This window comes from Fundulus heteroclitus, chromosome 5 (genome assembly GCF_011125445.2).
Source record: "Fundulus heteroclitus isolate FHET01 chromosome 5, MU-UCD_Fhet_4.1, whole genome shotgun sequence".
In the NCBI taxonomy this organism is placed as follows: domain Eukaryota; kingdom Metazoa; phylum Chordata; class Actinopteri; order Cyprinodontiformes; family Fundulidae; genus Fundulus; species Fundulus heteroclitus.
Window position 1 is genome coordinate 42,615,067 of NC_046365.1, and position 16,350 is coordinate 42,631,416.

Consider the following 16,350-nt stretch of genomic DNA (forward strand, 5'->3'; position numbering starts at 1 on the left):
TTCAGCAGACGGTGTCCAGAACACCAGAAGTTTAACAAGTTCCTGCAGCAACAGACCAACAAACGTTTAGCTGATACATTCTGACTTTGTTGTTTTTAAAACTCAAGAAACTTTTTCATCCCAGTATATTTAAACCATTCAGAGAACCATCTGTCTTGGTTCTCTGTCTCCAGGTTCTCAGCTGGACCCAGCGGGTATAAAGTCCTCTGTCTGTCCAACACATGACCTTCTCCTGGGATCTTCTGGTACTTTCTGCTGCAGCATTCAGAGCGAGGAGCTCCTGTTTGGGTCTCCTTTGATCCACTGATGTGGTCTGCTGTGTGAAATCATCTTTAATGACCAAAAGCAGAACCCAGTTAGTGTTCTGGATGTCAGTCTGCTGCTACTCTACTTTCTCATCCATATCTGAATATTTCCTTTCTCACTGCAGTCAGGTGGACCTTTGCGCTCAGACCAGTTCCCACCATAAGCTTTAATCAGCAAACATTAACATCCAGCTTTGGTCCTTTTTCTTCATAACTTCTGTTATTTTCTCTGACGGGCTGGAAATGAACTTCAGAACCAGAACCTGGCTGATGGTGACCCAGAATGCTGCTGTCTGAGAGAGACCAGAGGTTCTCAGTGGGGTTCAGATCTGAGAGGTTTTCTGACCACAGGTCTGATGTTCTGGTGTTTTCTGGTCTTTGAGCGACTTTATTACTTTCATCAAAATTTACTACAAGGAATCAAAATGGAGGTTTTGGCTGCTTTGAGTTTATCTCAGTCTGCAGAAAGCAGAGATGGACTCTAGAACCAGATGAGGTTGTGGTGGTGGTTCTGCTGGGCGGGGTCATGTGACCTCCTGACTTCCTGCTGAGCTCAGACTGAGTCTCTGCTGACAGACATCTGCTCTAGAGGAGCCTGGTAACAGCCACTCTGGGATGGAGAAGCTGATCCTCATTTTCTTTCATGTCGGTGAGTTAGAAACTGGATCTCCTGAACGTTCTGAACTCTCTGCTCAGAGCCGCTCTGACTGAAAGAAACATGAAAACCTGTTTCCAGACCTGCTCCTCTCTTTATTTTATCACAATTTGTTCATTTGTAGACTTTAATGTGTTTTTTTATATATTTCCCTCATAAAATAAAAATGTTTTAGGCAGCTGCTGTTTCTTAAAGCTTGACTCAGATACTGTAGATCAGGGGGTCCAAAGTGAGGCCCGGGGGGCAATAAGTCGCTGTTCTCATACTTATTTTGTGTTTCTTATTGAAAATTGCCTCTTCTACATGTTATTGACCGTCAGTACAGTTCTGGAAATTATTGCTGTAGAAAGGCTGATATTTAACTTCACACCAACAAAGAGAGTACAAACCATTTTAAAGTCACAAACTGAAGAGAGACAAGGTGTAAATGCAGAATATTATTAAAATGTTCATTAATACAGTGAATCCAACATTAACTGGAACAATATATGAATTATATAGAGAACCTATCAAAAGTATTCAACCCCTGGATTTTTGCACATTTTAATGTTTTATGTGACTGATTTGCATGAAATAGAATAAGTTGGTGAAATGAAATTAAAAAGAACCAAAAAAAGAACAAAAGACAAATAAAAAACTGAAAATCAGCATCTGCATATGTTTCTGCCCTCTTGCTGTGAACCCACTAAAGTGTTCTGGTTCAACCAATGACCTTCAAAAGTCCCATAATTAGTGAAAAGAAGTCCACCTGTGAGCAGTCTAAGGGTCACATGACCTGTCAAGACAAACACACCTTTACCTGGCCGCTGCAGCAGCACTAAGCAGGAGGCTTCAGCATGAAGACCAAGGAGCTCCAGACAAGTCAGGGACAAAGTTGTTGAGAAGAACAAGTCAGGAAAACATCCCACATGGAGGAGCTGCAGCAGTTTAGCCTCGAGGAATGGGCAGAAATCCCAGAGGCCAGATGTGGAGAGCTCACAAGCTGCGTTCACATTGCAGGTGTTGATGTTCAATTCCGATTTTTTTTTTTATATTTGATTATTATTTTTTGAGGTGCCTGTTCATACTATTATTAAATGCGGCTGTTATCAGACTTCTGTCTGAACGTTTAAGACCACAATGCGACGTGCATCCGTAGATAACAGAAGGAGACGTCATAGAGCAGCGCTTTGTTTTTAGTATAATGGTGAAAGTAACTGTTTCTAGAAATGTTCAATAAAGTTTTGTTTAAAAAACATGAAAATAAACTGCTGCTACTGTGATGATGTGTAGTGAGAGACAGGAGAAGGACGTGAAAGACGGATAAAAATGTGACATGACCGTTCAGACTGCGGACACTTTGATAAATATCCTATACGTATCCGAATTAGCACCAGATATGGAGGTGGCAGAAATTGAATTTTGTAGGGGGTGAAGAGATCTGAACTGGGCCATTCACACTGCCATGAAAAACAAAGATTCAGGTCACTTATGGGCAAAAAGATCAGATTTATGTTGCATTTCCCTGCAGTGTGAACGTAGCCTTAGAGACTGATCCAGAGACACTGGCAGGTGGAAGTGCTGCAAGCTGAACCTCTCTGTTATTTTGTCTTATTCGCTGTTTGCTTATAGATAAAAAAATAGTTGTCGTCATATTCTGTAAATAAAATGAAAACTTTCAAACAATCAGGTTGGGAGGAAACAAACCTAGAAAAGCCATGAGATTTACATCAGACCATTTAAAGAAAAATCATGAAAAGCCCGTTTAATTATTTTTACATTTAATTGGACAAAAAAGCCTCCATAGAAAATATATTGTAATTGATTAAATTTGACTGTACGTGAAGACTTTATTCTGACTGCATCTGTTGGTGTTTTACAGCCATGATGAGATTCTCTGCTGCTGAGGAACTGAAGAGGAACCTGAATGGAGTTGTTGGAGGAAACGTCACTTTCCCAGATCCTCTGCTGGAGTTGGGATTTCTGTTAGAAGGAAGAAGGAACATTGCTTCAGTGAATGACAGAAAACTTCAGTTTGTAGAGGAGATTTACACGAACAAACTTCACTGGAACAGAAACTCTGGACTCTTTACCATCACAGACCTGCAGAAGAGCGACTCTGGAGATTATAAAATCGACTCTAAAAGAGGACGAGTTTTTTATACATCCTATAATCTCACAGTTTACGGTGAGTCATAATTTCTCAGTAATATCAGAGCAGATTGTAGATTTTATTTTCAACCTTTAATAGACGAGCCTACGGATGTTTGCTACGGGCCTTCAAGTTCAGAAAATATCTGTAGGGACAGATGTTGTTGCTAAGCAGCTTCTGCTCTGGTGTTGAATAATTACTGAGGCTAAATTAATCCTCCTGAGTTTTCTAGCGAGCTAAATTCCTGTCTTTGAGACGGAGGTCCTGGGTTTGAATCCTGGTTCCATCAGGAAAGGCATCCAGCACAAAAACTCCCCCAAGTCTGTGTGATGATTATAGTGAGCTGCTGTAGAGACCCCTGAAAAGGAGAGCAGCCAAAAGAATTAGAATCATTGAGGATGGATTATAACTCTCTAATGTTTGACAACAGTTAAGAATTTTCCTGATGTTATATAAAATAAAGTATACGTGTTTAGTTAAAGTCCTAAAGGGATTCAGCAAACTCCAAACATGTAAGCTGCTTCCAGACCAGGACGGTCCAGGGAACCCAGTCTGATTGAGGATAAATGTTGAACTAGGTTTGGGTCACTAGCGTTGAAGCAAGAAAAACATCTGGATATCTGCATACATGAGATGAAGGTTGCTGGTTCACTTTCCATCCCTGGTTTGCTGGATGGTCTGTTTTCCACTGTAAGCGAGCTGCACCAAGCTTCACTGGTAAATGACCAGAAACATCGTCTGGGATCTTTTTAGGGATAAAAAATGTGGAGAAACCTGGAAGATTTGTCTTTTATTCAGAACAAGAACATTTTCATCTCTTTACACAAAAAAGGACTGAAGCCAATAGATCTGGGTTGAGAGTTTCACTTTCTGACAGACCAAGTAGCTGAAGAACCAGATCCAAACCAGTGATGATGGGAAGAGGAACAAACAGGAACTTGTTTGATTGAACATTGCTCCAGTGAATGACAGGAAACTTCAGTTTGCAGAGGAGAGTTACACGACAAAACTTCAGTGGAACAGAAACTCTGGACTCTACAGTCACAGACCTGCAGAAGAGCGACTCAGCAATTTATAAAATCAACTCTCAAATTAGTCTCTTATTATCTGAGAGTTTATGATGAGGAACATTTTTCTGGCGGTTTTATTCTAACATCCAGGGGCGTCGTAAAGGGGACAAAAGACCAAAAAAGAAATTTTATATATGTCAGTGTGAGCTTTGGGATCATTTAGATTTTTTGTCATGGGGCCCATATTCCTTGGCAACATCTATGACCTCAGAAGTCCAAAAGTGTCTCTGATGACCCTTAAAGCGTTCTCCTTCCCCAGATGCTGCCTTTGTTCAGCGTTGTAGAAACATCTAAAACATTTTAATAACCAACATTTAGAGCATGGAGGCTTCTAGGGGTTTAAACAAAAAACTGTTTTCACAAATCCTATAGATTTTACAACACTTTAAACACAGAAGATGCTATTTTAAGGTCTATGAAACATGAAAAACTCTTCCGGTAAAAATGTTTTAACACAAGGATATGCTCTTCTTCGGACCCCTCATGGCTGGTATCCTTGGAAAAAAGACTGAATGATGAAATATAAAACCAAGAGGAATGTTCCTGCAGCTGATGTCCTTGCTGGTGTTTCTGAGTTAATGTGGAGCAAACTGGCACACCATGAAAACATCTGCTGAAAGCTTAGAGAGAATAACGCCATGATGGAGGCATGGGCTTATATATAAAAATGATAAATAGAAATAATCACTGGAGGCTTAAATTAAAGTCAGCTTGTTCAGGAAAAATGAACGGATCAAACTGCTTCTCTGTTTTTTCTCACTGGTTCCCTGCAGATGGTGCTCCGACTCCTGCAGTAGAAACCCTGACTGTGAGCTCTGACAGCTGCTGGTTGCTCTGTTCTGTGGACAAAGCCACGTCTCTGCTGTGGTACAAAGACCAGGAAGTACAGAACCAGAACAGTTCTGCTTCCTCTTTACCCATCACTGTCCACAAAGAGGACAGAGACTCATCCTACAGATGTGTAGCAGCCAACCCTGCAGAAAACAAGACTCTCCATGTTAACGTGAGGACAGCATGTGGGTTCAACAGCTCAGACGCCGTAGATGACAACAGATTAATGAAATGTGAGATTTACTGGAACCATTTTCTGAATATATTTCTATAAACTCTGAGATGTTTTGGACTAAACTAATGCTGTTGGTTCTGGTTGACAGACTGGAACCTGATCTCTCTCCCCATCAAGCTGGCAGCTTTCATGGCTCTGACTGCAGTGATGGTCAGACGGAGGAATCCAGACCAAACAAACCCACAAACACGACGGTAATGTTCTGTTGGAAACTGGGAACGTTTCAGTTATTATGTGATAATATTATGTTCCAGCTAGAAACAGGAAGTTCTGTCCTTTTTCAGTGGGTTTTTCTCCAGTGTGGGGTCGGTGCACTCTAAAAAATAATATAATGGGTTTACTTAAAAAGGTATGTTTACTTTTTGCATGGATCTTTTTAAGTTGTCCCAACTTCATTGTGTATTGAGTAATCGCTACTAGTCCAGCATAACAACACCAACTGAAATAGCCGCATAAATACAAAGCTATCTCAAGTTGAATCTAATAGTTTTTTGTATATATTACTGAATTGTCACATTGATTGTATGTGATTTATGTTCATGGCACATCAAAAAATTAAGTATAATGACCATATTTTTCTTTATATTTAAGAGATAAATTAAGTAGTGCCTACTTAATTTATTAATCAATATTCCTTAAAATGTTATCTTATTATTCTTTTTTTAAGTTGTAAATGTATACGTAAACATTTTTTACTAAAACATGTCCATGCAAAAAGTAAACATATTAATTATAGTATATGCAACTCATTTTGCTCAAGTTGGGGGAAATAATAAACAAGAACCACATTTCACAATTAAAACTGTTTATTTTATGAACATTTTGTACAAATTAAGTGCAAATATCCTAATAACATCACCTTCCAAAACTTGCCATTGATAATTCTCTTTTAAAATCGGAGCTTATTAAATTTCATTTCCATTTTTTAATGATCTGTTGCAATTTTGGTCAATATGTTATGTGTTGGTGTGTAATTCTTTGCTGTGTTCTTTGCATGAACAGCAACCAGATGTTGGTTGAAAGACATTACACTGCATAAACTTGGAAAAGCAACTTGAACAGCAAGTCCATCATAACACAGATGAGGTTACCATTTTGGGCTCAAAGGGGTTTCCTTACAGCTTTTGCCTTAGAGATGTGACTTTTGGGCTGCATTTCTGACTAATCTAAGGAACACATTCTGAAATACCTCACAAATGTGCTTCAGCTTAGATTGAGGGCATAGATGAGACCCATCAGCAAAGCACAGGCCCTTGGCACATCTAACCCTTGCAGGATTTCTGTGCCCTCTAAGAAGATGGTTGTGCTTGCTGGATCAGATACTGTAGTACCTTTGGTGACGAGGATCTTCATCACCCGACTCTCAAGATCTCCAGTTTGACTCTCAGGATCCTGAAAGCAAGAATATCAGAAACAAATATCAGTATCAGGATATCACTGAGCTGGCAAACTCAATTCTCTACATAATAATTAACATAAAATGTCCTCTGTGATGTCCTGTTATCTATTGACTGCCAGTCAGAATTTCTGAGATTTAACCAATATATTCAATCAATGTCCTGTTGGTGGTGCCCGCCACCACAGCCACGAATAACAGATTCTGGTTTTGCACTTGTTCCTTGTTTTAACATGGTGAAAGACAAACTTATGGAAGAGTATTAGGGCCACTGGAAAACAAAATTGTGACATTTTTCTGTAATGAAAAAAAACATAGAAGTACTCTCAATTTATATATTTCCAGTGGCCATAATATGTTGCAAAAGTTCCCTGGAAACATTAATATTTTTTATTCAGGACGTGCAAAGAAAAGTTAGGTACTAAAAGTTAGTTTATCCCCTTTGATCACTAATGCTGAACAAGTGAGTGAGGCAAAAGTACCATAAATGTTGGTTTTGAAATCGCAATTTCCAAAAACACAGGTGATAGTTTTATGTTTTTTTTTAAATGATGGCCAATATACTTAAAGTACTCTCTCTCTCTGTGGTGATGGAGCTTAGGGTACAACATGGACATTTAAAAGACGAGACATCATTCACATTTGCTGTTTGATAAGATGAATGACTTCTTGTCATGTGTGATTTAAGGCTGGCCCACACTGTAAGTAATTTTCCTGTAAAATAACAGTAAAGAGCTGGCAGCAGAGACGCCAGCAATATACCGTTATTTTTACGGTATTCATCCGTAAATTGATTTTACAGTACTATACCGTAAACCAGAAATACGGATATTATTTTTCTGTATTTCTATGAGTTACTGTAAAAAGCTGTCAGCTAGGACACCAGTAATATACTGTAATTTTAGGGTTTCCATACCGTAAATTGACTTTACAGTAGTAGTCTGTTTTCTCACTGTTCAATGATTTCACAGTCTAATACAGTAAAAAATAAATGCATCATATTTCTATTATCTGGAAATTACAATCATATTCTGTTTAAGTTTACTGTACAATAATTCAGTTTAGCAGTTTCCTAAAATATCAACCTTGAATACACGCAATCAATATTAGAACTTAATTGTTCGGTTGGCTTAATTAATAAATCAAAATTAAATAATGGCGACCGAGCCAGACCCTCTGCAACGCCTCACAGTAAAGCAGCAGCTCGGCGTGATCAAACACTAACCGTTAATAATTAAATAAAGCGATTTACAGCAACTTTAAGAGCCTCATATTAGAACATTTACTCACGTGAGTCAACTCTGCGTCACATCTGAGCCTCGGCAGGTTTAGCGTCTGCCTGCAAAGAGAGATATATAAAGAACAGCAAAACCAGCCAAGAAAGTATCACAGGTACAAACAAGCAACGCCTTGATACCATCACTGAGGAACATACAAGATTAATTAATACAACATGTATAAAGTGACAGCTGGAGATAATAACAGGGGTTTTCTGGATAGGAGTGAGTCTGGATCCACCTGTAGGTGTTTGTGAGAGTGAACTTGTGTCTGTGCGGTTCATCCATGAGAAAAATGCTCAGTACTGGTTGTGAGGAGCCAAAGACCCCCAGAGCCCCCAGACACCAGAAAGCCCCCAGAGCAAAGGGGTTTCAAGAGGGGATAACACAGAGAAAGACCCCCCCTCCCCATCCCAAGGAACAGGAGAGAAGACCCCCAGGAAACCCCCCAAGAGCCACAGTGATGAATCTGTTGGCTCCACCGCAGCCAGCTACAGTATTTACAAACTAAAATATTGATGAGTTAAATTAATATTTGTTAAAACTTTGATTATGGTGTATTTCATTATGTATGTTGTTAATTTTTTTATTTGAATAAAATATGCTTCATTGTATTTTAAACATTTATACCCAGGGTTATTCAAATTATGATTTATATAACTGATAAATTGTTGGACCCATGATTTAAATCTGAGTTTATTGCTAAAATATATTAAATTGCCCAATGAAAACAAGCCTTAAGCTGCAGGAAGCTCTTAGTGATGCAAACACAACATATTAAATACTGCAGTTCCCTGTTTTACCTGCAGGAGCGTCCTCTCTGCTGCAGAAACAGAACAATAACTCTTGGTAACAGTAGAACTGACATTAATGAGGCTGATGTGTTTCTAATTTTTCAGGGTAAAAACTTCCCGGACTCATCAGAACCAGCAACTCCGCTTCATGAATGATGAAGATAATATTTCCCAGAATCCTCCTGGTGCAGCTCCTGCTCAGGATGTTTGCGTCTCACAGATTTCCATCATAAATTAACAACTGTGAAACTCTGGAGATGTTCTCACCTGTTGAGGTGAAGAACCGGAAACAAACTTTATTCAGAGCTTCAGGTGTCGCTGCAGGCGTCGCCTCAACGTTTCTGGGTCCATCTTCAAGAACCTCGGCAGCAGTTCTAGTGGAACCAGAATCTATCGTTGGTTTTTTAGTCGTTTGGTTAATCTGGGCGTGAATCACATGCAGGGCCGGCCCAAGCTTGCATGGGGCCTCAAGCAGAGTGAGATGTGGGGCCCCTCTTCCTGTTGAGAGCATCCCATCATGAACAGAGTTTCTGTGGAGATTTGGAGGAAAATGGGTTCTAAGATTAACTGGCTGAGCTTAAAATTCATCACTGATCAGTTATTATTTGCTGAGATGTATTTCTGAACAAACCGATGATCAAACACAAAGAAAAAAAATTAAAACATTTTTTACTACATTAAGTTGACAGTTCCTTCAAAATAAAATGTTAAATATCTTTTCATTTATCATATCTCATATTTTTTATAATGTCATTCTAATTAAACAAATATAAACATTTATGCTATTTATGGTCTGTGTTAAATTTAAGCATTTCTGAGGGCTGGTGGTTCTGGCGCCCTAAGCGCTGGTTTAGTTTGCTTCTGCCTTGGAGCAGCTCTAATTCATGTTTATGAGTCTTTGTTTTTTCTGTTTCTATGTGGATCATTTTGAGATTCTAATTATTATTAAACATTTTATTATGCACAACGTCTTAGTCCCGTTTTTTCATTCACAACAGAGACAAGTGGATCCCAGGAAAATGTAAGAGAACAAATACAGACACAATAAACCAAAAAATAACTTATATATCAAGAACCAAGAGTTTTTATTCTCATTATGTAAAAATTATTATATCTGGTGAGACACTAGCTCAGAATTCACAGATAACAGAGACACAAATCAAAGATATAAATGGAAAAATAAAGAATTCATAGAGAAGAGCCTCAACAATACAAAAACACTCCACGAACAAACTGAGATTACTGCCACTGCTGACATCTTTTGGCCAGACAGAAAAATTACACAACTGGAGAAATCTCTTTATAGCCTTTCCCCCCTCAAATTATTAAAGTAAGGAATGTTTTTTATAAAAAAAAAAATAAATGTTGATTGTTTAAAAATATCAAACGAAGGAAACAAACTGTAGGAACTGACCTCCTGCAGGTGTTTTACTCTAAGCCGTCTTTTATTTTTACTACCAAGTTATAAATGGACCATGGATCTGCTGTTTGCTCAACAACTAGGAACCAGAACTGAACCAATAATGACTGAATTAATGAATAATACTTGAGTTAAACTCCCGACTCCAGACCATTCTGGCACGTTTATTATATTCTTATTCAAGAGAGTAGCTCGTTGAGTTGGACATCAAACCATCAATCCTTCAACTTTATGTTGAACATAAAGTGCAACCAACAAACCAGTCTATGTATTAAACTGTTTGGCCGGTACCTAAGGCTATGGTGAGTTTCTAGTAAAAACTGGAATATATGAACTCTAAAACAAGCAATAAGTAAGATTATCTACCTGCTGCAACTTTCTTCCCTTCCACGTGGAGGAAAACCCATTTTAAACATGTTACCCCACACGGCTCCACACATCCCTCTGGACTCGCTGCCAGCGTGATTTCTATTGCCGGACTAATTTGATTTGCTGGCGCTTTACTTTCTCGGGGCTTTAGTCCCCCAACAGACGCAGTACTTCTCTGCTTTCTCATGGCTTGTTGAGGGGACGGCTGATTGTGTCATGTGATGTAAACATCCTCTGCTCTGCTTATGATCGCTACTTCGTTAGCTTAGCTAGCTTTAAGGCTGTGTCCACTGCAAGTGCTGAGAGGTGTTTCTCGTCCCTCCGTCGTATCAAGACCTATCTGAGATCACCAATGACCCAGAAAAGACTAAATAGCTTGATGTGCGCCCACACACACAGGGATCTTTTGACCATAGTGGATGCTTTGAGGATAGCCAGGGACTTCATCCAGCATAATGACAGACGAAGACACTTTTTCGGGAATATTTAGAGCAGGGGTGAGTTTGACTTTTCTTTTTAAAGTATTTTTATTCTGTAAATATTGTGTTGGCTGTAATATAATGATTGTAAGTGGAAATAAATACGGGGCGGGGCGTGTGTGCTGGAACGTCAGAAAAAAAAGTTAAATAAATGGGTAGTTCACTTTCATCCGGGTTTTTTTGCGCATGCGCGCCGGACTGATGGGCCCGACCAATTTGAAATGCGTTCCGTGGTCCATGCAAACCTATCAGTTTTATAACCATAATTTATCACAAAAAAGTTGTTCTAAGAGAATTTTAAGTGAGAAAGTCCACCTCCAAACTTCAGACTTTTCAGGAGCAGCAAAGACCTACTAACAGGCGAGCCTGGCCGCTAAGACTGCAGCGTTACGGCCGCTGCTGCTGCGTTATTACTGGACCAGAGAGTCTGATTTCCTGCTGAGTGGATCACATTCGTTGTTTGTTAAATAAAGCGTAATGTTTGTGCTGCATTATTTGTTAGTGTTGTATGTTAGTGTGTGAGTATATGTTTCCCCTGTTTCATGGTAGATCTGGTTAATGGGAGGGGTTAGTGAGTTATAAAAGGCTGCCTGTGTCACGATCTCAGCGCTGATACCTGCTCTGATTACTCATGTCACACACCTACTTAGTTCCTCATCACCTCAGATCTGTTCCACATGCTACCACTACTATATAACCAGCTTTCAGACCAGACACCAGTGCCAGATTATTTCAAGCCATTGTTTAAGACTTATTCCAGCGTTCATTGTTCTGACTCCTGATCCTGACCTGTTTGCCTATCTACCTCTGAGCCTTCCTGTTCCTGTTGGATTCTGTTTGCCTGACTTGACTACCTGCTTGTGTACCGACTGGAACCGCTCTTCGACTACTGAGCCTGTCTGCCGTCGTCCAGCCTGTCTGCTGCTTGTGTACCGAACCTGGAATTGTGACCAGACTCCATCCTGGATTGTCCTTCAGCACCTCTGATCTCTGATCTCCTGGCATCGACCATCAGCTACGTCCCCGACCTCAGCTTTGGCCATCGGCTCCTCCTGCTCACGTCTGTCTTCACGGTTCCGGCCTCCTGCCTGCGTCCGACCTCCGTACCACCTCCGCCTGGAACCGCGCCGGGTTGGCGACCCGCCAACTGGCCTCTACCTCAACTTCCGGACCAGAACCGAACATTAAGACCAGGTTAGTGACCGACATGTTTGTGCTGAAGCACCACAAGCTAAACGAGGTCACTAACCTGTTGTCTCCTCCTGCAGAAGTTCCCGCTGTAGACCCTGACACCACCCGATCTGTTTCTGAGTTCAATAAACTGTTTAAACGACTCTGTTTGTCTGCCTTGAATTCTGGGTCCACCTGTTCCGAGCCTAATATCCTGTTAATAAAATAGCGTGATTGTGGCTGCTCCGGTGACCAGATGTGACCAGTGAAACAGGTTTTCCTATCTGTTTGTCAATGTTGGAGAATAAACACCCAGTGGGTCCGCACCTTTTCTCTGCCTCCAGCCTCTAAGGGCCTTTCTAACACCCATATCATACGTCACGGGTTGGTTTCTCTGTGAGTTGTTGAAGTAGCAAGTCAGTAAAGATGATGGACAAGTGGTTTATCCAATCATATGCTAGGATTTTTGATAAGACCCCTCCTTCTGAAATCCATCTCCAATGGAGCGACCCCAGGTGGATGTGAGGAGCTCTGTGGAACAACATCCATTTGGCCAGAGTCAGGTTATTCTGCCTGCATCACATTAGTAACATATTGCTGAAAGACCCAAAAGGAAACCTGGTGGACCAACAGAGACGGATCCTTCAGGGGAAAACATTGTCTATTTATCACTTTGTTTATTGACTCTATTTGGGTTTCTGGCAACAGGTCATGCTGAAGTAACAGCCGTTAGTGAAGCTGCTCAGCAGAAGTTTCCCTCAGCTAGATGAACGATGAACATCATGTTTGCAGGTTTATTGCAGTTTATCAGAGGCCTCATCCTGTGGTTGGTTTCCAAATAACTATCAGTCTATTTTAGAGGGGCTGTGGTGGTCTGGTGGCATTTCTGCTGTTTCTAACTGAACACCCACAGCAGGTCTGCTTTTTTATTTGCTGCTTTTTATCTTTCTCAGCAGAACAGGAAGCACTGTGGTTTCCTTCAGCAGACGGTGTCCAGAAAACCAGAAGTTGCACAAGTTCCTGCAGCAGCAACAGACCAGAAAATGTTTAGCTGATACATTGTGACTTTGTTGTTTTTAAAACTCAAGAAGCATTTTTTCCTGGTATATTTAAACCATTCAGAGAACCATCTGTCTTGGTTCTCTGTCTCCAGGTTCTCAGCTGGACCCAGCGGGTATAAAGTCCTCTTTCTGTCCAACACATGACCTTCTCCTGGGATCTTCTGGTACTTTCTGCTGCAGCATTCAGAGCGAGGAGCTCCTGTTTGGGTCTCCTTTGATCCACTGATCACAGAGAAAACAACGTCCCCACAAACCCTGGAGCCAGGGAGAAGGAGAAATCCCACTCAAGACAGGCCCTAGAGCAATGTGGTTATCTCAGCTGGGTTTTCCTCAAAGCAGGACAGTGATAGGGGAGTAAAGAAGAGAAACCGCCCATCGTTAAACAGGGTGGAGGCCTCTGGGTCCAACTGTCCTCCTCTTCCAATGCCGTTATTTAAAGCATGACTCGGCCCTCTGGGGATGATAAGCAGCCATCAGAGTTCTAACAATCAGTTGGTATGCTGATGGTCCTCTTTTGCATATGAGCAACGTTAAATTTATCATCCACTATGCAAAAATTCTGCTTCTGATAAGACTTAGTCTACATGAAACCCCTCAGACGAAGCATACGGTTGATTGTGGGCCTGTTTCTCTGTGCTGCCTCTCAGATTAATGCCCCCCCCCCCCCCTCAGGCCCGGTCTGGGGGTTCTGGTGGGCAGCCCTCAGCTAGAAAGTCTGTTCCGGTACCAGCTGCTTTCCATTTGAAGATGATGGATCTGGTGTTCTGGGGGACATCAGAGATCTGGATATTTTGCTATAACCCCACTGAGTTGTAGGAAACTTTACTTTATTAGCACCTTTTGCAGATAAAATCACAAAGTACTTCACCAAGGACATCAGAAGCAGTACAGACAATTTCAAATAATAAATGATAAAACAATAAAAGCAATCAAGGCCCAGTTAACCAAAAGCTTGAGTAAATAGAAATGTATTCAGATGCTTTTGTTCTTCTCAACAGCTCCTTGGTCTTCATGCTGTGATGCCTCCTACTTAGAGCTGCTGCACCTCTGGGCCTTCCAGGTGAGGTGTGTTCATGCTGACAGGTCACAGCACAGGTGGACTTCATTTCACTAATTATGGGACTCTGAAGGTCATTGGCAAAAGAGGTGGAAACATTTGATGAAGCTAATTTTCAGTTTTTATTTGTTTTGTCTGTTTGCTTCTTTATCTCATTCCACTAACCTATTGTATTTCATACAGATTAATTACATAAAATAAGATTAAAAACGTTTAAATTACAGGTTGGAATTCAACCAAGTGGGGTGAATACTTTTGCAAGGCCTTATTTTTCATTAATTATTGTGGGGAAAAAAAGATTTTTCACAATAATCCTATTTTTAGAGCTTTACCTGTAAAGACTTTCTGACATGTGAGGACTTCAGCATCTAAGCAGAGTAAAGGTGCGTTTACATCGGCACCACAATGTCGGCACCTTTTCCTGACATTATCACCGGCCGTTCGCATGGCAGGTGAGAGCAATTCCACAGCAGGCGACAACCCAGAAATACAGCAGCACAATAGCGCCAACTAGGGACACTTTCACCTCACTGCATTCCAGCCTCCTCACTCACTCTTCTCCAGGCTTGCTCCTTTCTGCACTCGTCTCAGTAGTAATAACTGATTGGCTCATACAACTCAGGCTGACCGCAGATCGCCACTTTCAGCTTTTCTTCCACGTTGAACGAAAACAGCTTCATCTCCACTGCAGTCCATCGCCCCACCTCACAGCCACATCCAGTTCCTGATTGTTGCAAGACGACAAGATACTAAAGTTCAGCTTTTTATACTCCAACAACTGTTGCTTTGCATCCCTGGCAGGTGTCGTGTCGCTCTGGCTTTGCTTTAATCACCAAAATTGTATCCCTACGCACCTGTGCGTAGGGATATCGTGTAATTTCGTCGTTCAGCCTGCCACATTCACACTCAATGTGACCGCACCTTAATGATGGTGCTGAAATTCTAGTTACAGGATATAGACCAGTTCATTGTTATTGTTTTGATCCGGGTTTTTGGCTCATGCGCACCTGACTGGTAGGCAAAAGACGAACACGATGGCGGACGCAAACAGAGAAACTGACGAGTTCTCCACGTATTTTTCTTCTTTAAATAACGTACTACAAGATCGTTTTAAGAGTAAGTTTATGGTTGATGGTATCATATCGCCAGATCCACACAGCAAAAGCCTGAAGGGACAGAGAGAGTCTCTGAAATGCTGCCAAGTTTTCTGTACGGCGACATATACAGCTGCCTTATAAACACGGCAGGCCAGTACAGACGAGAGAGCACGAAAGCCCCTGAAACCACTGGACGGCTGCAATTATTTTATATTGGGAAAAAGGCTCCAGCAACGCCCGCAACGCCATGAGGGATTAAGAGGGTCAGAAAATGGATGAATGGATGGATGGATGTTCACACGTTTGTGTAACAGCACAAAGCGGCGTCGGACACAGGCCGCGTCTCAGCAGAGGCCTGGTAGGAAAAAAAACATTTTTCACTACAGATTATTTTGGTGTTTTTGTCTTGTTAAAATGGGTGGCGGTGTTGGCGACATTGCAGCGTAAACACAGAAGTACTAGCGCCCGTGAACCGGGGCGTAATGGAGCAGCCTGCTGCTGTAGCCGCCGCTTCTCCGGCCCGTGTAGCGATCGCCACCTCCCCTCTGCCGCTATTTAAGTAGAACAATGACTAGAGCAGAATTAAGTTGTATTTACCGGAGATGAAGTGTAGACTGCAAATTCTCTCGTAGTATGATGGCTCCCCCCCCCCCCCAGTCCATTGGGAGGGTCTGCCTGCGCTCTTTTCATTGAAAACATCCATTTCTTTCTTCGTCCTTTCTCCTTCGGTAAATTACAGAAACGTAGATCCAACGATTTGGAATGCCTCTGTGTGCAACCGGGAGCGCAACAAGTCGTAGGCATTGTTTAGATTCCAAAAATAAACTAACTAAAAGTACGCTCTAAATCACCCGTTTTGTCATGTAGTAGACGAGAGCAGTACTGTTTTTTGCCAACCACAGTGCCCGGATGTAGCGCTGACGTCACGCGTGAACTACCCTATAGGTTGTAATTATCTGGTGAAATCCGCTTCAGGTGTTTGTGTCTGAGAAACAAACAGAGT

General features: G+C 41.3%; 1 protein-coding gene across 1 annotated transcript; it reads left to right on the forward strand.

The window, feature by feature from the left end:
• The first annotated feature begins 884 nt into the window (after window positions 1–884).
• On the forward strand, window positions 885–9,474 carry LOC105923015 (CD48 antigen-like). The gene is made up of 5 exons (XM_036137627.1): window positions 885–954; window positions 2,822–3,127; window positions 4,935–5,225; window positions 5,316–5,421; window positions 8,800–9,474. Exons 1-5 carry the CDS (start codon window positions 921–923, stop codon window positions 8,930–8,932), a joined length of 870 nt encoding a protein of 289 aa, XP_035993520.1. The 5' UTR covers window positions 885–920; the 3' UTR covers window positions 8,933–9,474.
• The last annotated feature ends 6,876 nt before the right edge of the window (window positions 9,475–16,350 follow it).